Source organism: Acipenser ruthenus, chromosome 3, assembly GCF_902713425.1.
Source record: "Acipenser ruthenus chromosome 3, fAciRut3.2 maternal haplotype, whole genome shotgun sequence".
In the NCBI taxonomy this organism is placed as follows: domain Eukaryota; kingdom Metazoa; phylum Chordata; class Actinopteri; order Acipenseriformes; family Acipenseridae; genus Acipenser; species Acipenser ruthenus.
The window spans coordinates 43549115-43574672 of record NC_081191.1 but is presented as its reverse complement, the minus strand read 5'-3'; the positions used below and the strand labels follow the sequence as shown (position 1 = coordinate 43574672).

The following is a 25558-nucleotide window of genomic DNA, read 5'->3' as shown; positions in this document are numbered from 1 at the left end:
GATTTATTTTGATTTGAATACATTTTGATGATCTCCAATTCACCAGTGTAACTAATTTGGATTGTTTTATTCTGTTTAGGTGCCCTTCAGTGCTTTACAACCTGTGATTCTGATGGTGTCTGTAATTTGTGTATCCGATGTTAACTAACATGCCTCTGTTTTTACGAAGCCCTGGAAAATTATCAATTTGATATAATCTCTGGTTAATGGAAAAAGCATATTTTATCTTATAAATAAAAACATTGAACTCCATTTTGTTTGTCATCTGCTTTCCCAATAAAAGAACCTGTGCTGTTAAACTAGGGGAACATTGGGAAACATTACATTTCAGTTGCTCTCTTTTTTTATAGAGCTGGCGTAGTCGGATTACTGCACGGCGTGGTGGTGGTTTAGCCTGAGCGTAGTTGCCCCCACTGTAGCTGTGCACACCCCTATACTTGTCTGACTCCACTCCCCCCGTTACACAAGATTAAGTTCGAATTTACTTGAATATTACTTGTATCTGTTATTCTGCCATCATCAAACTAATTGGTACTTGAAAAGAAAAGCAAGATGTTACACATCTACTCACATGTCCCGCTGGCGCCATTCTGAGAGTTTTGCACTTATTGAAAAGCAAACTCTAAACATCCACACAATGAGCTATTTCTTGAAAAAAAGGTGTGCTTGTCAAAAAAGCTTGTTTATTATATTCAAAATTGTAAAGCAAACAGTTTCAGACATTCTGAAAAAACAAAATGCCTACTATAGCAAAGTGGGTAAACTGTGAATGCCAGCAGAAAGTGCTTGAATCCCAAATGCAGGTACAATCTTTCTATGGCAATGGTTTAAACACAGTCAGGTCAAATTTTTGTTGAAGCAATGTTGTGTTTTAAAGTTTGCTGAGGCATTATTGTGTTAATTATACTGTGTATGTACAGTTGTTTTTTTTTTAAAAGCGTTTAGATAGTTTTGTAATTTTACCTTTTTTAGGTACAGTATTAGATTTTTTACAGTAACTCTGTAATCCGAAGTGTCGGTGGATTGGACAGGTTTTACTGTAGTAAGCAGAACACACAAGATACTTTTCAATACAGTCCAGTGCACAGAACAGCCAGTGCCCTTATTCTTCTGTCCTTTTTCTGCTGCCACTGAATGAAAACGTAGCCACTCACCAGCTGGCAGGTAGTGTGAGCCAAGTGCACTGGGTAATATAGTGTTGAAATACAAAACTAAAAACCAACAACAATACAACAGTGCAGGGCTTGCCTGCTAGTAAAAAAACAGCCATAAAACAGCCAGTTCTTAGTCCTCTTCTTGCATTTCTCATGCATTTCACCAGACCTTAAATATAACTAAACCGAGCACACACCATAAAACATACCAACATTCGTTTATTTAGCTTAGCCTAGAACAAAGAAGAATTCGGGATAGAATTAGACATAGACCTAGAACAGAGATGAGGAGACACTTAGACATGATGCGTTGGTGTATAATAAATGCTGAACTGCTGAGCCAGGTTGATTATAACAGTGTTTTATTGAGCGGGATAGGGGATGCAAGGTAGCAGCAATACAGTGGGCTCTATAGTGTATATGAGCTGAGGGTCACCGTGCAGGGACAAAAATAGCCTCCTCACCCTCCAGAAAGTCTACATGGTCAGCTCCTGAAAAGAAGGGGGGAGAGAGAGAGTTAGAGGGAACAAGGATTATTGAGAACCTTGACTTTTTTCATAACAAGACGTCCAGTAATTGTGTTGTGCTGCGGGCCAGCTTTGTTTACAGATAACTTTGATTTAAGAAAAGACCACTTATTTTGCTACAGCACTATAAGGTCATTTCTTGTGTCACAGGGCATATACTGTATGAAGGTCCTATTATGTTAAATCTTTGGTAATTACAACAAACATCACATTTCTTAAAAACAAAAAGGACAAGCTCACAAAACACTATGGGCCAGATTAGTCTTGTTATTCACTTTTGCAGTTAGTGCTTGGAGTAAGTAACTTTAAGAATCTAGCCCAATAGAATATTGTTCAGCTCCATTAGTCCATCATTCTGTAAACTGATTAACAGTAGCTGGACCAGTGAAAATAAGATGTTTGAAGCCCAGTTTAAATTTAACACCTTTGTAAAATAAAACTTCCATACTAAAATAAATATTTGGTTATCAAGTCGTACCATAATGGCATTGACGATATCATTTTTGTTGTGTCTCAGCGCTCTGACTGCCTTTGCTCGGGAGACATTAGCCTGAGCCATCACCAGCTCAATATCACGAATCTCCAGACCCGTCTCGTCAACCTGAGAGATAGAAACAGAGGGAGTGAAGGAGCAGGAGAGGAGATAAGAGGAGCGGGACAACGGGAGAAAGAAGGTGAGGGGAGAAGAGAGGGAGAGGGAGGAGGGAGGAGGGATGGAGGGAAGGGAGGGGGAGGGGGGAGAGAGAGAGTGAGAGGGTGAGGGAGAGAGAGGGGGAGAAGGAGGGAGAAGCAGAGAGATTCCAGTTAGAACGCTGTTCTCACACAGAGCTGAGAATCCCACTTTACTGGTTCAGGTGATCTTTGGTTACCTCCTCCTCCTCCTCCTCGCTCTCCTCCTTGATGGTCAGAGTGGGCGTGGTCTCGGTGATTAGGGGCGAGTGCTCCATTGGGACCTTGAACTTCTCAGCAGCTGCCTTGTGCACCTGTTGCGATAGGTCCTCGATCTGCAGAGACACACAGCACAACACACTCAGAAAGACAAAATACACACACACACAAACACATAGGCAGTCTCAAATACCCAGTCACAATGAGACATTCAAACATACAGTCACACCCAAACACACATACAGTCATACCCATGCACACAGACACATTACCATGTATACAGTCACACAAAGACACACATATGTACATACACACAGCTACAACCAAGAACACATAGATAAACACATGCACATAGTCACACACAGACACATGTATACACATACACACACAGTCACATAGGCACAATCAGACACCCACAGGCAGCTGTGAGCGCTCAGGACCCCTCACCTTGGCCTCTCCAAAGACGATGTAGATGTCAGAGGCAGGGCTTTTGAAGACGTCGGGCTTGCTGATGACGAACAGGATGTTTTTGGATTTGCGAATGGTAATGCGGGTCACACCGTGAACCTGCCGCAGGCCTAGCTTGGACATGGCCTGAGGAATAAACAAGAGCAGAGTTGAAACACCGCCTTGAAACCAGCAGTCTGGCACAGCTGTCCTGACACTGCTACTCACTCCTCTGTGCTCACTGGCACAGCTGTCCTGACACTGCTACCCACTCCTCTGTGCCCCCTGGCACAGCTGTCCTGACACTGCTACCCACTCCTCTGTGCCCCCTGGCAGAGCTGTTCTGACACTGCTACTCACTCCTCTGTGCTCACTGTCACAGCTGTCCTGACACTGCTACCCACTCCTCTGTGCCCCCTGGCAGAGCTGTTCTGACACTGCTACCCACTCCTCTCTGCTCACTCTTAGGATCTTTGCTCAGATCACTGTTTTTGATATAGGGCTGCTATACATAAATACATTGGTATTCATTCAGTCATTCAATTCATACAATCAATATTTTGACAAACACACAGTCGGCAGTTTGAATATATGCACAAACTTCCCCATACTCAGCAGCAATTATAAGACAGTAATTTATTCACAGACTTTGCATTATGATATAACACCCTTTGTCTGTATATTTGTGTCTCTAAGTATTTACATCAGCATTCATAAAACTTGTTCTGTATTTCTACTGATGCCTTGAAAGACAATCCCATCTAGAGCTGTTAGAAAAATCTATTGCGCCATGCATGACTGTCACCAGTGCCATTGACACTCAGCATTAACAAGAACTGAATTCACCAAATTGAAATTCATAAAAGAAAACAAATACAAAATGTGCCATGTTCTCTTCATAAGCATTCCCTATAAAAACGGTATCACTGTAAATTTGCACTTGCTTTTCCTCTGGTTATACTAAGCATTTGCCATGTTTTTAAATATGATTTACCATACCTCTATGGCCTTTACAGTGTGTACCTGTGCTTTACCATGCTTTCACTATCCTTTATTGCACTTTGCTATGCTTTTATTAGGGTATAAGGGCTGTGCCGGATATCTGGGTCTGGTGGTAGTCCATGCCTCACCTTGCGCGCCTTCTTCTCACTGCGGCTCTGCTTGGCTTTATTGAAGGACTCGTCTCCTGTCCCCACGGAGTGTGAGAGCTGGGACTGGAAGGAGAGTGGGCACGTCAGGGACTGTCAGGCGACATGCATGCAAAGTCTGGCAACATTGTATAAGGGCATACACATGTGCAACACATGTGAATGCTTCTGCTTGTACTGTCTGACTTGTACAATGGATGGATGGTGTAAGCAATCCACTCCAAACTCCACTCTTTCAGTTCTGGAATTTGAAGGCTGTGCATCTTTTTTAATAATGCCCTCTCTTTGTGTATGCCCTCTTTGTGTATGCCCTCTCTTTGTGTATATAAAAAAGTGATATAACATGATAAAATGTGTAATTTCAAACAAACAATCTAATGAATAAACAAACAATGAATAAACAAATACATCACAGAGAAGGAGACATAGAGTCACATTGAACTAGCAAAACCTCTATTTCGTCCTGTAAGAAATGAATGGTGACAGTGTTGTTTCTGTCTACAAGCAGCAGGCAGGCTACACACAACAACAGCCAGTCAGTGACTGTGTGCTGTCCATGGTGCTGCTAATTCGGTACAGTGCCATTCTGTACCGTTTGCATACAACGTTTCTGTCATTACACTGTTCATGGTACTGAACTATCTGAAAGCTATAACCCTGTGTTGCACTGCATCACATTGTCTGCTCTAGGTGCTCCAGTATTTGTATAGTGTTTATTTTAATAAGATGCAATAACATTGGATGTTTCTATTTCAAGACATTAGCATTTGATGCATTTGTCCAGACACTGAATCTGGATTAATGAAATTATTTTTATATGATTTAATTGTTGTGGTTGGACTACGTTTGATACATTTTAGCCATGTGGTTAAATGACTTGGACCATGCTGTAAAGGGAAGTGTGTGTAGACTATAACACAATGAGTATTCAGTACCCCAGCACTCACCTGGGACTGTGTGGGGTGAGGAGCTTGTATCTCAGGTTCTTCTAGATCAGGCACAGATCCATCACTGTCTGAATCATTGCAGGACCCTGCTGCTGGGTGAAAGAATCAATCCACCACATTTATATGGCATGCCAGTCACAGTTGTCTGCTTAGATAATTCTTTCAATGTAGCTATTCTGTGTAAAGCACATTTGCCTTATTCTCGCATTCATTGTTTCGAATACCCCAGTTGGCTGTGTGTGCTTTTCAAAAATGTATTAAAAAGCTAAAGTTTACCTGCCCAAGGATAAACAAAGCAGCTCAGCAGTACTAAAAAGACATTTAGATGTACAATTAGACCATTTTTTTTTTATAAATGTTTTTTTTATGTTCTGAAATGTTTTTTTTATGCTCTATCCTGTAGACACATTGAGAGAGGATTCACCTTTGTGATTGAAGGTGACCTCACACTGGGCCTGTCTGGCAGAGCCTCTGTCACTCTTGTGCTGTTCCACACTGGCAGGCAGTTTATGCGGCAGGACCTGGGGGCTGTCCCTGCAGGGGAACTGGAGGTCTGCCTCGCTGGACGAGCTCGACTCAGTCTGGGTGGATCCAAGGCGCTTCTCCATGCGGCACTCCAGAGATATCTTCGATTGGGTGAGGCCACATGGCTCCTCTGTGCAATATTCTGTTTGGTCCAAGCTTTCCACCTTTGCGCTGGCTGAGAAGAAACATGTTTACAGGATAGAAACGAGACTCACATATCAGGCTCTGACACTGATGTAGTCAATCACAAACCACAAACCACAAACATTTTACTTCAGAATAAAAATCTAGGTGTAAATTGACTGTGAATTACATTTTGAGTGTGCTGTCATCAAAAATAATAAATGCATTAATTATGACATGAAATAGCATGCTTACATATGCATTTTGTCTTACCTATTCCTATTGAGATTTAATGAAAACATTTGAATATTAGAGAGAAAGATGTACATTTACATTGCTAAAAAAAATCTTAAACAGGAAACTGTTTATATAATGCTCTTAATTATTATTAATTATTACCAGTCTATCAAAAAAATTCCAAGGCTTTGCAAAAGCTAGAGATGTTGATCTGTTTTCATCTAAAATGTGGTCCACTCTAGAATGTGAAAATACTGATTTTATCCATAACTTTACATCCGGTAGATACATTTATGTAAATAATGAATTCATTGTACTACTTTCCTGTCCATCCCCCAATATTACCTCTAATATTTACCCATAAAACAGGGAAATTATTTGCATAAATTTTCACCAAATCGTGTATTTTTATGTATGTAAACACTTTCTAGACACCTTACATTGCATTAATGTAAAAAAACGAATTAATGTAAAAGCACTGTGCGCCAGACAGACAGACAGATACCTTTTGACTTGCTTTGTGAATTCACTGATTCCAGGAGATGATGCGCCAGATCTTCAGCCAGATGTGTCTCTTGGATGGGATCTAAAGAGGACTCCTCTGGTTCTGACCCTGAGTCCACGGATGGATGTGATTGGCTAGGCGAAGCTGGCAGGGTATCAGGAGATGAAGGCGTGTGGGAAGGAGCAGTGTGGGGGAGTGCAGCGGGAGAGCACTGAGATTCCTGTATTGGGATGCAGAGACCTGCTGGGAAATGAGGAGGCGATGCTCTAGGTAATTCGTCTGATCCTTCATCAGCACCTCGGCTCTCCTCTATGCGGCTAACATTGTCCCAGATGCTGTGGATCTGGTGTGCAGAGCTGAAGGTAACCTGCTTCTCTGCTGTTGCAGTGGCACTACCTGCATAGCATGAACTCTGGATCTCTTCCTCTAGATGAGGGATTTCTTGAACATCTCCTTCGTCCAGATTCCACTTTACTTCTCTGTTGCCATGTGCCTGTTTTTTAGAAATGTCAGCTCTGAATAAGCTGTCAGGTTTATCATGCTGACCAAGCTCTGAAGTTCCCTTGTCTGGAGATTCTTCATTGTAAGATGTCTCTTCTAAAGTCTTTGGAATCTTTTGTACCCCACCCTGCTGCTCAGTAACATGCCCCCCATCAACTGGTCCAGCCTCGCCATGTCTCTCACTAGAGAAGTGGTCATTCTGGTCTTCACTGGTTGACAACTGACTAACTACTGAGTGGTTTCTTCCTGCAGATTCAGATGGTTCCCTGTCTAGAGCAACTTTTCTATCTGTTGCTACTTCCTCTGACTCTTGTAGAACCATAGAGTCCTCTTGATCCTGATCTTTTTTCTCCAGATGAGTTTCTGCTTCCAAAATGCTGCTTGAAGTGCTGGAAACGGTGTCCATGGAATCGCTTTGATGACCTGGGTCTTCCTCACTCTGACATTTCATTGCTTCACTTGTGTTTCCATTATCATCTTTCTTGAGGGAAGCATCACTCTTTCCTTGCTCTGTATTAGGCTCCTCTTCAAAGCAAGTTTCACTCTCTGTTTTCTTGAACACAGTGTTATCCTTTGATTGTTCAAAATCTTTGTAAGAAGTTTCACTCTTTCCTTGCTCAATATCTTCATTCTCAAGGGGAGAATCACATTTAGTTTGTTCATTGTCTTGTTTCTCATTGGGAATGTCACTATTAGGTTTTTCATTATTGGCACTCTTTGCTTGGTCTTTTTCCTGCTCCTCAAAACCAGAGTCACTCTTTGCTTGTTTATTGGTTACCGTCTCAAGGTAAGTTTCACTTTTTGCATTTTCTGGATCTTGTTTTGCTAAGGGATTTTCATTCTCTGGTTTCTCTTTTTCCTCTTGTTCAAAGGCAGGACCACTCTTTGTTTCTTTAGTATCTTCTCTCTTCTGATTAGAGTCTCCTTTTGCTGGTCCACAATCTTGTTTATCAAGAGGAGTTTCTTTCTTTGGTTTTTCTGTATCCTTTCTCACAAAGTCAGAACTGCTCTTTGTTTGTTCGATGTCTTGTTCCAGAAGGAGGGCAACACTGTTTACTTGTTTAGTATCCTTTTTCTCAAAGCCAGGGTCACTCTTTTGCTTTTCAGGTACTTTAGGTTGGGAATAATCAGCCTTGCTGCTCTCCCCTGTGCCTCTGCTTTCCGAAACTGGCGTTTTTACAGCAGATTCATCAGTTTTATTATCACATGGGTTTTGCCTGGGTTTGAAGGAGCCAAAAGAACCCCCAACCAAAGTGAAGGATGCTTCTGATTTTTTGTATTTAATGGATTCTTCATTGTTTAGTTCAAGAACTGTTGGATCATCTTTACTGCCATAAGCTTCTATTGGTGCCTCAGTTAGGTCAGGTTGATCAACCACAGCTTCCTTAAGGAAGCTTCTTCCAGCTGATTGCTTGGCAGCTGGTATTTGCTCTTGATGTGCATCTGTTGTGATATTATGTCCAGTTGCTTGTGCGTCGGAAAGGTCCAACTCAAAACAACTTTCCTTTGGAGGGGATTCAGAAGGGTCCGTTTTGTTTTCTTCCAGTTCCTGGGCTGTTTCTAAAGCCTGTGATGGCTGTGTTTCAGGACTAATTTCACCATCCCTGCCTGCAACTTCAAGAGGTTCTTGTACCAGATCAAGAACCTTCAACCCGGGTCCCTCCTGGCTAAGTGGTGGCTGGTTCTCCTGCCCTGAAGTGGGAGATGCTTGGTCTTCAGTTTCTTTGTTTTTATCCCTTGAAAGAATATTGAATCCTGTGCTTTCAGGACCAACTAAAGCTTTGCTCTGTGCACAGCTGTATTCTGAACTGATATCTTTGCATTTCTCCTCTTCAGCCTTCTTAACTTCTGTCTTTTGGAGTCCCTTGTTGCGAGGTATACCTTGAGTGCCCTGAACATGGTCTTCTTCATCCTCTACAAAATGTGAGCTTTCGTCTTCCTCTCCCCCTGCTTCAGATATCTCCTCGATAGGTTTCCAGTTAGACAGAACAGACTGAATGACACCTGTTTCAGAATCTGAGTTATCGGGTACCACCTCTTCTTTATGAAGTTCATTATAATCAACACTACGGTGAATGTTTCCTTCCTGTGTGGCAGCATCAATGGAACCAAAGTTTGCAGACTCTATAGGCTCTGTACATGTCTGATGGGTCATCTCACATGTCAAAAAGCTTTCTGTTTCGTACTCACAACTCTGTTCATCGGGGAGTGGGATTGCAGACTCCCATGAGCCCAGAGAAGCACCCTTTCCTGAGAGATTGGTTTCAGAGTTTTCTTTCTTTGGTGAAATTGCTAACATGCTATAGGCAGCATAGGCGACATAGTGGTGGTCCAAACTTGTTTCATCAGCACAAGGCTGGTTTTCAGCCAGGTTGTCCTGGTTCAGTGAAGCTTCTGGGGTCAGGTTATCGGATGCTATGACAGTCAGGTTATCAGTAATATTTGAAGGGATTTCTGACACTGCAGTGACAGGTATGTTGCTTGGTCTCTGATCATCTTTGGGGTGTGATAACAGAGGTACTCCTTTATTAAGGTCATTTGTAGCAGTTTCATCCAGGCTTATTTTCAATTCAGTGCCCTCTGTGTTGTTGGCATTTTGCTGATCAGGATTTTTGACTTCTACAGTGCTTACGTCCTCAATGGCAATCTCTTCGCAACAGGCTGTAACTTCATTTTCTAACACCTGGCATTCTGTTCCAGAAACAGGAGGTTCCCCGCCTTCCTCTAGAGCTTGGGCCAACTCTTCTGAAGGCAACTTCATTTCACTGTGCTCTGGTAAAATGGATTGATGCATTTCAACCTGAAAAGGGTTTTTGGTCACCTGAACGCAAGCTGCATCTGCTAACCTCTCCGAAGCATCAGTGTTGGAGACTTCTGTACATTTTTCTCCAGTCTCCATCTCCAAAGATGATGCTTGTGCTTCTTCCTGCCTGTCACCTGTGCCATCTTCTTGATCTTCATTGTTCTTGATAGGCTCCACTGTCGCAGAACCAGGCTCTATCTCCTGGCCTGTTTCTTCTATTTTCTTGAGAGCTAAGGCATCATCAGGGACCAAACTAGGAGCTGTGCAGGTCTTTTTCTGTTCATCTCTAGTGTCCGAGAAGCCAGTGGAGATCTCCATCTCACTCTCGCTCTCACTTCCAGCCCTCAAGTTTAAGGAGTCCTCTTTGGGTTCCTTTGAATCTGCAGGGTCGTTGGGGCCGGGGAAATTTTCTGCCATCACTGCATGCCTTTCAGTGCTGTACAGCCTCTCATCCTCTTCCTCATTGTAGGATGCAGAATCTGACGATTCCTCTGTGTCATCCTGGTACACAAAGGACTCGTCCACACCCTCGTTGATGGAGGTCTCAGACAGTGAGTTCATGAATGACGCTGATGTGTCTTCCTCATTGATGTCCTCATTGCATTTCTTCTCATCTTCCCCTTCATCCTCACCCTCATCTACATCACCCTCTTCTTCTCCTGCGGCGTAAGCATCCATGTCATTCCCTGGCTCTCCTGACGTGGGGAACAGTGTGATCTCCATGGAATCTACCTGAAAGACCAAGTTGGCATGGAAGGGCAGCAATGAGGCAGGGATCATATAATCACTTCCAATGATCTCCTCTACACAGGAGCCAGGGAATTCTGAGGCAGAGGACAATGTCTCCCCATAGGGGCTGTTGTTTTCTGTATCAGAAATCTCAGAAGAGCAGGTGGCTGGGGTCAAGCTTCCAGCATCAATGGTGGCTAATCGATGACTGAAGGGGCAAGGTGAGGACAACTCTGGAGAAATGTCTTCTTCTGTACTAAGAGGTGCATTAAGGGCAGCGAAATGCTCAGCAACACAAGCCTCCAAGTCCAGGTCTTGGTCTTCATCCGCAGTGAGTTCCTCTGGCTCCAGTTCCTCTGGAGGCTCTAGAGAATCTTCTGATTCATCTTCAGAGGAACTCTTGCTGCTATTGCTCCTCTGGGGAGAATTGCTGTCTCTTTCTGTCACCCAGCTAGGACGGCAGGTTTCCCTTTTTATTTTGTCCACCTCCTGGCCACTTTTGTGTATGGCCACAACTTCCTTCGTGAAGCCAATGTTCTCCACCAGCTGTGGCTCATCGGGTTTGAAGTGACCAGGGGGCTCCTTGTCCATGTTGGGTCTCTCTTCATCACCAATCTCAGAGAGAGATTCAACGTAACAAGTAGGGGCCTCCTGCAGCTCTCCCTCAGCAATGAGGTTTGGAGAGCTGGAAGGGGAGGTGGAGTTGCAAGATGAAGTCCGGCTGCTGCCCTCGGCTGTGATGTAGGACCCCGAGGGGGAGGTGGGTGGAGAGCAGAGACCCTCGCTTTCAGAGAGGTCTGGGAGCTCCTCTGTAGGGGAGCTGGGGATGGGGGAACAGTAGCTGTGGTTCTTAAGGTGCGAGGAGTAGACCATCTTGATGGGGGTGGACGGGGCGGTGAAGTAGAGGTCAGGCTCTAGGCTTTGGGTAACATCCACCCGCTGTGGTTCAGCTTCCTGGGACCCGCTTGTGCAGCAAGGTTCTGAAAACAACAAGGAAGGCACTTCACCCTGAGTTTGTGGTGATTCTGATCGAGCAGTCTCCCCTTCACCCTCTGGAAGGGAAGCAGTAATGCCCAGGCTATCTATCTCTGCAGAGTCTGGGGCTTTAGATTCCTGAACCAGGCCAGGCAACTCCTGTGGGATCTCCTTTACCAGTCCCCTATCGTGTTCTGGGAGACTCTTCTCTGAAGCATAGTCACGCTCTTGGCCTGTGTCGAGCTGTGTGTCTTCTTCCTCTTCCTCTTTATTTTGGCTCTCACCTGCCTCGTTGCTTGTTGCTGTGGCCCCCAGAGAGCACTCATCGGCTGCAGACCCTTTGTCTTTAGTCGGTTTTGCTTTTTCTCCCAAACCGCCAGTCTGGCCATCCACTTGTGCTTCCACGTTTCTCAGCAGGGCTTCCTGTCCCATCACCACCCTGGTGTCTAGAGTCTCTGGTTCCTTGTAGTCACTTTCCACCTCTGTGCCAATGAGTACTTTGATGCGCTCCATCTTGACCGGCTGGTACCCACGCTTGTAGGGTCCCCGTGTGTACTTGTTCACTGAGCATGCTGCTCCAGGGCTGGGCTTCACATCAGTGCCACAGTCGTTGCTCGCTCCTTCTGGCTGGGGCCGGTCCCCTGACCTACTCTGCTGTCTCTTGGGGAGCCTTGGGCCAAAGGGGGAGCTACATTCAGGGCTGTCTAACGGGGAGAGCTGGGGAGGGGTGAGAGGTGAGGGGATTGAAGCACAATCGCTGGGGGTTGAAGCAGAGGAAACAGAGGTGTGGCGGGACTTGTCTACAAGGATAAAAACAGAGAAAAGTAAAAGAGATATGACAAAAAGAAACACAAGAAAGAAATAGGCTTTAAAACAGTAATTCTCTCTCTGCCAACTATTGGATGATACTGCCACCAGTCTCTAAGTTTTAACTAAATCACACTTTCCCTGTCCCAGTCCATCAGCTCTAATTACAGGTGCATTACTCTGAATCTGAATTACAGATATTGTTTTGTTTCCATCATTATTTTCATAATGAGGGTGTAACAGGGCGAGCAGCCCTGTACGGATTTATTTATTTTTAGAACGGGGTTTCCCCCTCTGCCCCTGTGCAGATTATTGTTTTGTTTTATGATTTATTATTGTGTTATATTTATGACAGTGAGGTGCCGTGTGTTCTGTATTTAGTTATGTATTTATATGACGGCGAAGCGCCATATGTTTTGTTTGTGTTTTGTATTTATTATTGTATTTATGTATTGACGGCATAGCCGAATGTTTGTTTGTTTTGTATTAAGTAGCGTGGATGGGAAGCCCCATCCACACAGTAATTAGAAAACCTGTGCAGAATGTGACCGGGGGATTATTAAATAATTAGGTAGTTAATCCCTCGGTCACTAATATAAAAGCCTGCAGCTCTCGGCACTCGGGGTGGTGGGTGTTCAAGCGGAGGAACGAGAGCGGCGAGAGAGAAAACAAAACGAAACGAAACAAAACAAAATGAAACGAAACGAAATGAAACTTAAAACTCCAGGATCAGTGAAGGCTACTGCCCAGTCTGACCTGAATTATTTATTGTTTATTTTGTGTTCGAGATTTGTTCTGTTTAACCTTTTTATTTCGACTGTGAGCAAGTGTTTTTGTTTAAATATTTATTTTATTTTTGTTGTATAAAAAAATAAAAACGGCACAAGCTCCTTTAACTGCAGTACTCCCTGGTGTCAGTTTCCCCTCCCTGCTTCTGTCTGACATTACTGCCTAGCCACCCTGCCACAGAGGGGAATTACATAACAGAAAGAAAAACAACTCTCTGCGTGTTGGCATCCAGAAACCACTTCTCCCTCTCTCCCTGCTGCGTCATTAACCAATCTGTGTAATAATGTCAAATAAATGTCAGTCCATTACATATTCAAGGACTTGAGACTAGGACTGAGCATCACAGGGAACTGGCAAAAAGAAACAAACTAAAACATTATTTGTATTATTATTATCTTGTCTTGGAGTTCATTATAAGCTGGTAAAAGATACTAAGGAGTTTTGGAAGATGTCTTAAATCATGACACAGGAAGGTCAAGAGATTTAGTGTCCTCCCTAACCCACGAGAGCACCAGAGCCAATGCAATGCTCCCTTTGGAATTTCCCACCCTTCGGAATCACACTTCCAGGGTGAGGACCTACGCTGTATGACTCACCCTGCACACCACGTGGCTGTGCTTTTACCAGGTGAGCCACTTGGGGACCCCCCAGTATTTTTTTTATCATGTATGAGAAATCAAATCAACTACATTTTTGTGATTAATAACAACAACAACAACAACAACAATAATAATAATAGTGTGTTAGAGTAAAATAACTACTTTAAAAAACTATACCAGATGGCTGGGCAAAGTAGCAGGCAATAATTGAAATTGGAGGTTAGTCTGCAGTCCTCAATCTGTCGTTTCACCTCCTGTCCTCTCTCTCGCTCTCAGTTTAGGAGCCCCTTAAGGGGTTACTGCACCAAATTATTTTCAATGAACGATTTGATTCTGTCATTGGCAGTTAATAACTTTGCCTTTAGTAATCAGTCAGAAAAACGGAGTCTGTTATAACCTACCTAAGACCTCATCACATAACTTCATTGATGTGGGTCGGGTATTACTGCTTAATTACTAGTTGCTCCACAGTGGTTCATACAAACCATGCTGTAGGAGGAACCCAGGCCACAGACATGACATTACGACATGGAGCAGTGCTGTGTTTCACTGCACAAACCCATACGTTATTCAGCCTGACAAAATCATGAAGCAAATCCTTAAAACTGTTTTGTAAAATTAATTTTACTGTACATCATCTCATCTCGTAACATTTTGTGCTCAGTAGTTTGCTACTGTGGGAATTAAAAATATCTCACTCAATGTTCTTCCGCATTACAAACTAAAAATAACAACAAAATCAGATTAATTTCTTTATGAACTGAATAAAGCAACAAATGTAGAGCTGTTCTGCTTTCTACTGTCTAAATGACTGTATGGTAAACTTGTATTAGGGTTTCCGCAGTATACTGTACAACCCAGAAAATCTATTTGAATTACATTTGAAGCTACATCTAAAAATGGGAAGGGAGTGAAATGAAAATTATGATGCACCTTCAGGATGGGAGATTAGAGACTTCCACTTAAAAAAACAGTTATTAAATATTCATAATATGTATTCTTACAGAATACATTTCAACTGATGAGTGTGACGAATGATTGTTACTTCTGCTGTATAATTAATCACACCATCACTAATGTAGACACAAATGATTGTTCATATATTCCTTGTTGCATAACAAGCATTATTTGCATTTCATTTTTAAAATGTATTCAGATTCATTAAATATGCTATTAATCTTTTTATTGAATAATACCAAATTTAAAAAAAGAAGAGAAACACAATGTGGCTGATTTTCAGACCTTTTTTAAAAGTAAAAAAAACAACCTTTCAGGTTAAAAAATAAGAAATAAATAAGCAAAGTAAAAGGCTATGGAAATCACCTCCTGTGTCAAAAGGATAGAACAAGAAAAATGTGTAAGAAAAGAGGTAGGTGTTGATGATAAACAAGATAAAATGTATACACATTTTGCAGATTCAGCAAGTAAGGAACTTATCTTTGTTGGTATTTGTGAATTCATAATTTTGCATACAATTAAAAAACAAATACTAAAAATGCTTTGTAATATTGACAGATGATTCCTGTGATATTACCACCGTGCAGTGCATGGCAGGCACCAGGCCTGTAAAGCACAAACCCCCTGTAAGTCCTTGATTTACAATGTTTAGGCATCAGAAAACATTTTATATTGACATATACTATACATCTTGGGGCAGATTTGTCACAGTCTTTACACCAAAGTTCAATCTGCTCAGTTTTAAACTTTACCAAACAAGCCTTGAAAATGGCAAGGAGATTCTCTTTAGTGGTCAATAACACGTCTCCAATGGCCAGTAGCAGGCTTTCGGCTCAGGACAAAGCAGGCCTTGCCAGATGGTGAAGTGCTCTTTCTTTGGGTCCTATTCCTTAAACAACTTGTAAGGTTAATTTAAGTATTCAAGGGTGTGTTGACATTGTTTCTAACTAGTTTTGTAACATAGGGAGTATTTACATCTATCTGATAGAGTTAGAGCAGTTAAATAGACAACACATTCTCTGTTCTTAACAAAATGTACTGTGGTATGCAGTATAGAAAGAGTATTCAAGCAGGCCTGGTAAACAGACAGAGGCATGGTGATGTGCAGAGATGTAAATGCATATTTCAGTCATGCGAAACGCACGGTAAACTGCATGTCCCATGAAAAATACAATCAGACTAGCTACCCCCTGGAAATGTTGAGGTTTTTTTTTCATGAATATTTATGGACAATCCATCAGCATTTCTCAGGGGACAGAATCAGTGATAACCGGCTTGAGATGGAAGCTGGCAGGCAAGCAGACAGGCCCTAAACAAGCAAGTCCCACTCCATCCTCCAGTGCAACACTGTACACTCAACATCATATTTATAAACCCTTTACTACAATGCTCAGTTTGTACCCTTTTTTGTCAAACAAAAAACTGCTAATGCAACAGAGCAAGCAATAACCAAGTAAGGTGGTTAATCCTGGGTTATTTATTTAAAATCAATATTTTGTTTTCTTTATGGAAAAAAAACTGTTGTGAATATGAATTCGTCATGAAAGGGGATAAGGAGAAACTGCAAAACATTTTTTAGGAGAAGAAACACAGTATATTGCTACCTGCCACCTCATTGGAAGTACGGATTAGAGGCCTCAATACATCTGCTAGTACTACTATACTGTTATGTCTGTGCATTTGCTACATTAATGCTTCAATGCTTCTGTGACTTGTCATGCCAAGAAAGACCATTTGAATTTGTATTTTAATGAACACATAGAGTGGTACAGGGAACAAGCCCACAGAAACACTAAGGGGGTGGGGGTGGGGCTAAGCAGAGAGAGCTGCACAATACACTGCCTACTCCAGCCGCTGCAGAGAAAACTGGTTTGTGGCGTGTTCTTATTTCTACAGCTCACTTTTCTGTATTTGAAATTTATCAGGGCGCAGCTACACCGGCACTGATATAGAACGTCCACCCATTTTACCCATACATAGTCCATATTCTCTAAATTCACAGTATTTCCAAATTACATGTACTATATATACTGAGGGGGGAAGGGTGGGTTTGAGGAAAGAGTGGAGAGAAGAGTAAGGAGAGGTGAGAGAGAGCAGACAGAGGAAAGACAAAAGAGATCAGAGGAAAAAGAAGAACAATAGGATAGAGGAGAGACAGGGAGATGAGAGAGGAGAGAAGAGATAGGAGAGTAGATCAGGGTCGGCAGCTTTTAAAGAGAAAGCAGAGAGGAGAGATGGGGAGGAGGGGGCAGGGAGGGAGCAGTGTGCCAGGAACAGTTAGTGGGGGGGTAGGGGCTGGGGGCACATAGAGTAGAGAGTAGAAAGGGAGAGAAGGAGGGAGGGGGGAAGATTTAGAAGACTGAAAACAGAGCAGAGGAGGGAGCGGGTTAGTGAGTGGGGGGGTATAGGAGAAGAGAAGAGGAGAGCGAGAGTGGGGAGGCAGTGAGGGGGTGTCAAGGAGCATAGGGGAGCAGGGGAGGGAAGGTGAGAACGACAGCAATAGGAGGTGGTAGAGTGAAAGAGGAAATGGAAAAGGGGAAGAGAGAGAGAGTGACAAGGAGAGTGACCTAGAAAAAGAGGAGAGAGAGAGGAGAAAATGAGGGATGCATGCCTAACTTCATTAACTTTCTGTTAATGCTGCACTGTGGAAGGTGATGCAGAAGAATTAAACACAGCTCAGGCCTTCTAGCTTGTTAAAGTATTTAGGGATGTAATACAAATTGTGCTTTACACATCACTAACGTAATTCTTTCCTTTGAAATAATGTTGCATGTGTTAGGGAGAATTTCATTGTTCCATTGGTTATCTCCTTGGAGTGGGGGATGGGTAGCTTTAACCGCAGTTGGGGCACGAGGGACCAGTGTTGGAGCTGCCCTCAGCATGATGACAGCAGCTGCCATTAAGCATGGTGCATCACATCACAGAAGACATTGCTTAGCAATTAGCAGTGGGTGCGTGCAATACAAAATGCAACTGCAGAACAAAAACAATACAGCAACAGAATCACAGTACATTGATATTTCATCATTCCTGCTTCACAATTCTGAAATACAGTAACTACCAGCCCCGTTGAGCATAGCTAAGTCTGAGAGCGAATGGGAGTGCAGGGTCTGAGAAAATCTAGCTGCGATTCATGTCCAGTTACTTCCATGCTAATGCAAACTTGTGTTCAAGTTCCAGTTTTAATTTAAAACAATCATCTGACACCTTTGGAAAGTTGTATTGAATGCTGTCTAGGTCTTATATTTTGTTTTGTTTTGGCGTTAACAAATATGGTCAAAAACTCTGTAATTGTTTGAATGTTGCCAAAAAACAGTGAAATAATACAGATGCTGTATTTGTTGATTGAATGCTTGAATGCTTTCTTTCTTCTTCTGTTTTCCTTTCTGAGTGCATGACGCTGTTTGGCAGTCTTTGCTGCTGTTAAGACTGGCCAGTGAAAGGGTCCATTATATTATTCACCCAAGCCAAGATCTATTCAGTGTACACTGCTGCAGCCTGTCAACGTTGCTGTATAAATGTGACTCTTGCCTGGACCAGCTGTTTCAAGTCAAGTCTGTACAAGATGGATACTACCTCGACACCACAATATGGGTTCTCATGCAGTGTCTACAGACACATACATGCACAGTCCATTTTATATAGAAATAAACAAGCTACATTTTAAACTACTGAAACTCAGAAAGTTTTTTTTTTTTTCATAACAATTATAATTCAAAGTGTTTAACACAACACTGGTTTAAATGTCTAAACCAGCACATTTCAAATGTCTGTGATAGGAGGGGTTGTTTTTATTGTAGTGATTATATAATACGTGAAGCCATAGCAGAGAAAGCTGTTTTCTTGCTTCAGGCACCACACATAAACTCTCACTCTCCTCCCTTGTTTGAGGAGTTCATTTTCAAGCAGCAGCAACTGGAATTCAAACTATCGACTGCTCAACAGGCTTGGCTGGTCTGTAAGCTGCCCAGAGTTGTGTTTTTCTCCGACGCTGTAGCTCTGGGTTGGCTGCATGGCGAGCCTGCAGAGTGAAAAGAAGCGGTCGGCTGACGGCACATGCTTTGGAGAACAGCGTGTGTTCGTCTTTGCCTCTCCTGAGTCAGCACAGGGGTGGTAGCAGTGAGCTGAACCTAAAATACAATTGGACTTTTCAAATTGGGAGAAAAACGGGGTAAAAAAAAAAATATATCAAAAGCAACGTCATTGGTACATCCGTCCTCTCAACCAACAGAGAACCCAAAAGGGAGAATTTCAAACATTATTTAGAGAGATACGGGTATGTGACAGTAAGAGATATTTGAGGTGTTTTAGAATGAGAGGTGAAAGGTTGGATGACCTGTTCAGATGCAGTTTGCACGACTCACGTCGCAAGACTGTAGATGATGTAATTCTGACTTGTCGCACAGTCAGTGGCTTTCGACTCCGACCAGAAAGTTTTGATTTCTTGTTTTTTTGCCACACCTCGTCCGTGAAATATACTAACAATTACCGTGCCAAAATCGTAGCCTTAGTTATACATAAATACTTAATTGACTATGAATTACATAACTTTCAATGACAATAAAAACATATCGTTAGTCCAAAGTAAAAATGAACAATTATTTGTTACGTAAAGAAAAGTATTCAGTGTGTCTTTATAAATATATCATGTGACCTTGTTTGGATTTATCACAGCTTCTAGACAACATTCCCTAGCATGTTCAAGCTTTTTGCACAAGTCGATTGGAAATCTTTTGCCACTTCCTCAACACATCAGTACTTGAAAACGGTCTTATTTTCACCAACCAATTCAATTCAGCAAATTGGATTTGAAACTCCTTGAAGTTTCCGGGGGATAATGATATTCAAGGGGGGTAGTACTAGAATTAACAGAGATTGTAAATACTTCTGGTCACCACTGTATGCCAACAAGGGTGCCAATATCCCTAGTTACTGGACTGACAGAACAGCAGAGACCCATACGCACAGCCTCTTCACAGTGTTCACCACCCTGACAGAATAGCAGAGACACATACACACAGCCTCTTCACAGTCTTCACCACCCTGACAGCAGGTCTCAAGAATCCAATAAAGACTCATAAGGAACCATATGGAAAAGAAGTGGAGAAGACATAAAACATAAGAAACATTAGGAGAGGAGGCAATTGGTCCTTTTCCTAGAAGCTGACCTCCATCCACAGTGCATTGCTGAGGGATATGTCTCAGCAGACCTGGCCATGTATTAAATGTGTGACGTGGCACTCACTAAGCCCCTACGTTGAAACACCATGTCTGAATGTTCTAGGCTAGGGGACCCAACAAATACAGTATTTTACATCGTAATGAGGACTCACAATAGGTGGGGATGTTGAAATAATACTCCCAGAATGACTCAAAGCATCACAGATAGAAGAGAGATCTGAACAACAAAGATACATGTCCTCTGTGCACCACTGCACTGGCTGACTCAGCTCTGTGCCCAGTGTGCAATAATATGCTCCTTGTGTGTTTTTGTTTTCCACTGCCTCGTGAAGCAAGCTGATAACAGAAACATTACCACCCTTCCAATGGGCTTTAACTTCCTGTTTCATGGAAGGATGAGGCTGAAGTTCAGGCAGGTTAATGACCGGTAGGAGCGAATAACTTTGCTATAGTTTTTTTTTTATAACTAAATAACCAAGTTAATCTATCAGCAACATGAATGAATTGTGATGCCATTGGTGGGGGTGTAAGAGATTGCTGCTAATGATAAGATGAGATTGCCTGGTCGTTAATACAGCTAAGGGGCTGGGAGGCAGTGTGGTCTACTGCTTTGAGCTGAGGGACTGGGAGGCAGGATGGCCTAGAGGTTCGAATTGAGGCTTTACAAATGTTTGACATTTTAAAACTCTGCGCTCTGTCACTAATGCAATATTTGATCCCTGAGGGGCATGTCAGGCTATTATGGGAATATAGTTTTTTCTTTTGAAATAAATCACTGCAAATAACTGGTTTTACTGGCTTGTGTCACTGAGGAGATTTACCTACAGTACATGAGCTGGTTGGTAATATCTCAGGAACTTCTGACTCACTGTATTGTCCAATGTGGATCATCATATAGGAGATAGCATCATATAGGGGCAGCAGTGTGGAGTAGTGGTTAGGGCTCTGGACTCTTGACCAGAGGGTCGTGGGTTCAATCCCCAGTGGGGGACGCTGCTGTATCCTTGAGCAAGGTACTTTACCTAGATTGCTCCAGTAAAAACCCAACTGTATAAATGGGTAATTGTATGGAAAAATAATGTGATATCTTGTAACAATTGTAAGTCGCCCTGGATAAGGGCATCTGCTAAGAAATAAATAATAATACATACATTCATGATGTACTATTGTTTTTGCACACGTGCCAAGATTTGAAGTGTGAGGGGATTAGACCTGGGCCTCTCCCCATGTAGTCTTGGAGAAGCTGCTTCACAATGTCATTTTTAAAAACAATCAAATATTTACATGTAACATACTACCCTGGCCTGGCCATGCTAAATCAGAGGCATGACTTACAATGACCATTTTACTGCAACACCAGTAAACACGAACCCCTTCCCCAGCCACCACCACCACAACCAGATTGCATGAAGCACTGGTTCTCAACCTCCCAAAAGATAAATAAAACAAACAGCAGAACAATGATACTCAGTATGTTAGAAGGTGACGCACATCAATACAGTTCTGCAGTAAATGCTGTGTCATGCCCCCTGGAACTCACAGACAGCATGTCTACACTTGCTACTCTGGTTTCATATTGCATTTTAAAGGAAAAAAAATCAATAACTGCAGCTCTGTACAGCACATCTATTCATGCTTTCCTGGCCCTCTTCTAGTCCCCCTCCCTTCCAAACCCCCGGACTGCCAGCCCAGACTCTTCCTTACCCTGCCTCCGTCTGAATTCTCTCCCTCTCCCTGGTTCAAGGCACCTCTATGGCCTCTCAGCTTGATAGCCAGGCAGGCAGCAGCCAAGTCTCCACCCCCCTCTCCCCCACTCACCTGGTCCAGGGATGCATCCTGTCTCAGCTTCCTCCTCCTGCTTTGATAGCCCTGGTGTGGGTGCTGTGCTCCGGGCTGCCTCACCTGGCATGGTTCAATGGATGAACAAAAAATAAAAAGAGCTCTATAAAAAATAGAGCCGCAGCAGCAGCACTGGGAACTGGTCCTTCTTCACTGCCTGCTTCCAGACATTTATAATGCCCTCGCCAGGTCTCTGTGTCTGTCTTGCTCTAGCTGCCACTCAGTTGTTGCTGCGTTGCTGTCTGTGTGTGGAATCTGAGAGGGAGCTGCAGTTTTCTTTCTAATTTCAGCACAGCTTAGCTCTCTCTCGCTCACTCTCTCTCTCTGAGCATCTCCCAAGCTGTGCAGGAGAGGCTGGAGGCTGGATCATGATCTATGATGTCAGCAGATTTTTATCTACTGGATGAAGCAGGGTGTATGCTAAGCACTGCAGAGAGAGAGAGAGAGAGAGAGAGAGAGAGAGAGAGAGAGAGATGAGATCAAAATAGAAAGCAAAACAAAACCTAGCTCCAGTGTCTTACATTTCTTGTCTACACTATACTGCAGAGGTCTGCTGTGTCTCCTTTGCCTCTGGTTATCCAGCTCCATTAACCCTTCTCTCTCCTAGCAACCAGGAACCGACGGCCCTCTTAGGAATCAGACGAGCTGCTTGCAGTGCTCTGCCTCAGAAGCTGCCTTGTTTGTAGTTAGAGATTTATTTGCACCCCCCTCCCCCAAGCACATGTCCAAGTTCATCACTCCCTGCCTCCCTGCACTTGAGCAGTGTCCATGAATGGCCCCAGGTTTTTTAACAAATAGGGGCAATTAGAGGAGGAGGGCAATTAGTCAGTCAATGAGCTGAGATGGCCCAAAAAAATATATATAGAAACTGTGATTTTGAATGCTTTTGTGTAAAAAAAGAAATAAAACAACACGTTGTGTGCAATAGCGATCATTTTAGGAGACAAATACATTTCTGAAAAGCTAACTTTTTTCCTTCAGTGGTGGTATCTATTCTCACCAGCCTGAGGGTGTTTTGTTTGCCCATCTGTCAGTCAGCCCCGGGAAAGTGTTCCCAATTCATTCTCCTGATGCAGACTCACTAGTAATCTGCTACTTCTGTGACCCAGACCCAAATCTGCGTTCTTAAGTGCTGTCCTTGCATGTACCACAGCTCTTTGCTTTAAATAGATTGGATTGTATAGTGTATGTAACTCTCATCCCTCACTATCTACAGGGCAGGACTAGAGCACCAGGTTCCCTGATGCTCAAAAGCTATTTTATGTCCTTTAATTAAAGTGGCCTTCGGGTTATACTTCTGTTTAAATGTCACTTACCAGAGGGACACCAGATGGACACTTGCAATGACCAAAGTTAACCTTCTGAAACATATAAGACATTCAATTATAGGACTATATTATATATTTAGAGACCCTGCTACCGACATATAGAAACTCACCACCCAAACAGCAGCTTCCCTGCCACGATCAACTGGCAAACCCGTACAAACTGAAGTAACAAGCATGTTAGTAGATCCTCATGACTTACATCAACTGTAAGTTTGACATACAGACAGACAAACAAGGTTCTTACATATACCCTCAGATTCTGAGACTCTCAATAATGTCCAATAATGTATTGAATATATTTCTCTGGCTATAGTCTATGTAAATATGTGCTTGTACAGACAAAAGGAGAGAGCCTCCATATATATATATTCTGACTAACTCAATGGCTTGTGCTACCAAATAGTGCCCTAGGCAAGTTTCATCAGAATTGGACAAAGGGTTCCCTACAGGTGTGACATACAGCCAGACTGAGACATCTTCCTTAATCCACTGTTTTTGATACACTTTATAAGCGTCTTTCTTATTCTTATAGTTTCTGTTAAGTCCTCCCCCGAAGGATAAGAGTATTGAGCCCCACTGGCTGAGACATGTGTTAATCAAAATCAAACCCCACCCCTTTCTTCTGCTGAGGAAGGATTTCTGAATGATGCCTTCATTGACTCTCAGTGTGAATTCTGGCAGCTCTGTCAGAAATGCCTACTTAGTACACATGGGATTAAACATAATATTACCATCCCAAATAAGTCTATTGTGGTATTTTCAATCACACATAAACTGCCTGGCCACTGACTCCACAAGGTGCTTTAGGGTGTCACAAGGACAGTTAATCCGTTCAGTCAATAATATTTCAGGCAGAGGATCTTGATGACAATGTGTCATACAAGTTCATTCCAAACATGCTCAATTAAATTGAGATCCAGGGATTGTGTGATTCAGTACTAGCAGTATTTTCACACCACCAGGGCAATGACAAATCCAATCAGGGCAGGTCGGGCACTGTATATGCAGCAATGTCTCAATCACTAGAACCAGATTTGCAGTAATGAAGGAGCTGAGTATTGAAGAGCTAGCCCTTATCTCTCAGTCAGCACCTCTCAGTAGTTTTCTTAAATGGCCTGGTTACAGGAAATGTAGCTAATGAAAAAATTCCAGTGAATCATACCTGATGTGTATTGCCATCACTTCATAGTCTCTTTCATTTTCCTATGTGAAAGACAAGTACATTTTGGTAATTGTGTATAACTTTTTTTTAATTGCAAATGAGTGGGGAAAACAAATATTGAACACTCCTTGCATCATTCTCTACTTCTGTGTTCATTTTGTAGTCCAGGCTACTTGATTTCCACCTGAAAATTACCCATTTCAGAGACATTGGAAGCAAGCGAGTCGTAGGAAAAGCAGAAATTGGGTTACTGAAAAAGAGGAGACAAAGTTCAGAGGAGTAGCAATGGCGATTGGGAGACTGAAGATCAATAGGCGACAGGATTCAAGCCTTGAGCACCTGATCACATGACTCACCCTGCACTCCAGTTGATTGTCACTTTACCAGGTTTTTTTAAAATTTAGTCGTCGCCAATTTTTTACCCCGGTTTTCTCCCCAATTTAGCGTGCCCAATCATTATTTGTATCCTCGGCCCACCGCTCGCAACCCCCCCGCCGACTCGGGAAACGGCGGCTGGAGCACGCGTCCTCCGAAACGTGCTCCTGCCAAGCCGTCATTTTTCGCACTGCGGATCCACAGCAATGCTACCAGACCTATAGTGCCGGAGGACAACACAGAACTGGCAGCTCCACTGCAGAACCACAGGCGCCCTATCGGGCGCAGGGGTCGCTGATGCGCGGTGAGCCGTGGATTCCCCTGCCGACCTAAGCCCTCCCTACCCGGGCAGCGCTCGGCCAATTGTGCGCCACCCCCTAGGAACTCCCGATCACGATCAGCTGTGACATAGCCTGGATTCGAACCTGCGATCTCCAGGCTATAGGGCACATCCTGCGCTCCGCGTGGCGCGCCTTTACTGGATGCGCCACTCTGGAGCCCCTCCTTTACCAAGTTTTAACATTTGAAGCGTCACAAAACAGCAGGGTTCTGACTCAGGCACATCTACAGAGAGGTACACATACTCTTGAATTATAGCTATATGTATTACAGGATTAGGGTTAAAACATTTGATTGTGTATCGATGTACAGACAAAAACAGAGGATCTTCAAAAGCTAGTGCATTTGTCTCATTCTTGGTATAACTCTACAAGGTTTACTTTCTGATAAAATAGTCCATCATTGTTTTATTTTATTAAAGCAAACAAAGTTAACCAAACAGTATTTTAGTTTTAATATGGTTAAAATGGAGATGTCTGTGTGCATTAAAAAAAAAAAATTAATTATGCAGTTTTGTTTTTAAATGTTTAAATGGAGAAACTTACCACAAATCAAACCAAATTTATTCAGTTGACATAAACTAGTTTCATCAGTGCAGTGTGTCCTCTCAACAAAAGAGAATAGGTTTTCTAAACTGTGAAAACAATTAGTTAATTGTGTAAATGTGTCATGT

At 42.8% G+C, this 25558-nt stretch overlaps 1 protein-coding gene across 3 annotated transcripts; it reads right to left on the bottom strand.

The window, feature by feature from the left end:
• Nucleotides 1–1356: 1356 nt before the first annotated feature.
• Nucleotides 1357–22183, bottom strand: LOC117394675 (uncharacterized). 3 transcript variants are annotated; one of them, XM_059012965.1, is made up of 9 exons: nt 21661–22183; nt 6502–12309; nt 5536–5811; nt 5112–5203; nt 4147–4230; nt 3017–3163; nt 2556–2685; nt 2160–2284; nt 1357–1645 (listed from the first exon to the last, which is right to left on the bottom strand). In XM_059012965.1, the coding sequence occupies exons 1-9, from the start codon at nt 21749–21751 to the stop codon at nt 1631–1633; spliced, it is 6768 nt and encodes a 2255-aa protein (XP_058868948.1). In that variant the 5' UTR covers nt 21752–22183; the 3' UTR covers nt 1357–1630. The 3 variants fall into 3 exon arrangements, with proteins under 3 accessions (XP_058868948.1, XP_033848992.3, XP_033848993.3); XM_033993101.3 differs by having other exon boundaries at nt 2160–2282; nt 2551–2685; nt 21661–22173; XM_033993102.3 differs by having other exon boundaries at nt 2160–2282; nt 2551–2685; nt 5112–5200; nt 21661–22172.
• Between the last annotated feature and the right edge of the window lie 3375 nt (nt 22184–25558).

Excerpts from the sequence above, each read along its gene's own strand:
- LOC117394675 (XM_033993101.3), bottom strand. The coding sequence starts at position 21,751 with ATGCCAGGTGAGGCAGCCCGGAGCACAGCACCCACACCAGGGCTATCA. Across the intron at positions 5,204-5,535 it reads GGTCACCTTCAATCACAAAG|CAGCAGGGTCCTGCAATGAT; the intron begins GTGAATCCTCTC and ends TCTTTCACCCAG. Across the intron at positions 3,164-4,146 it reads GTGAGAAGAAGGCGCGCAAG|GCCATGTCCAAGCTAGGCCT; the intron begins GTGAGGCATGGA and ends TTTATTCCTCAG.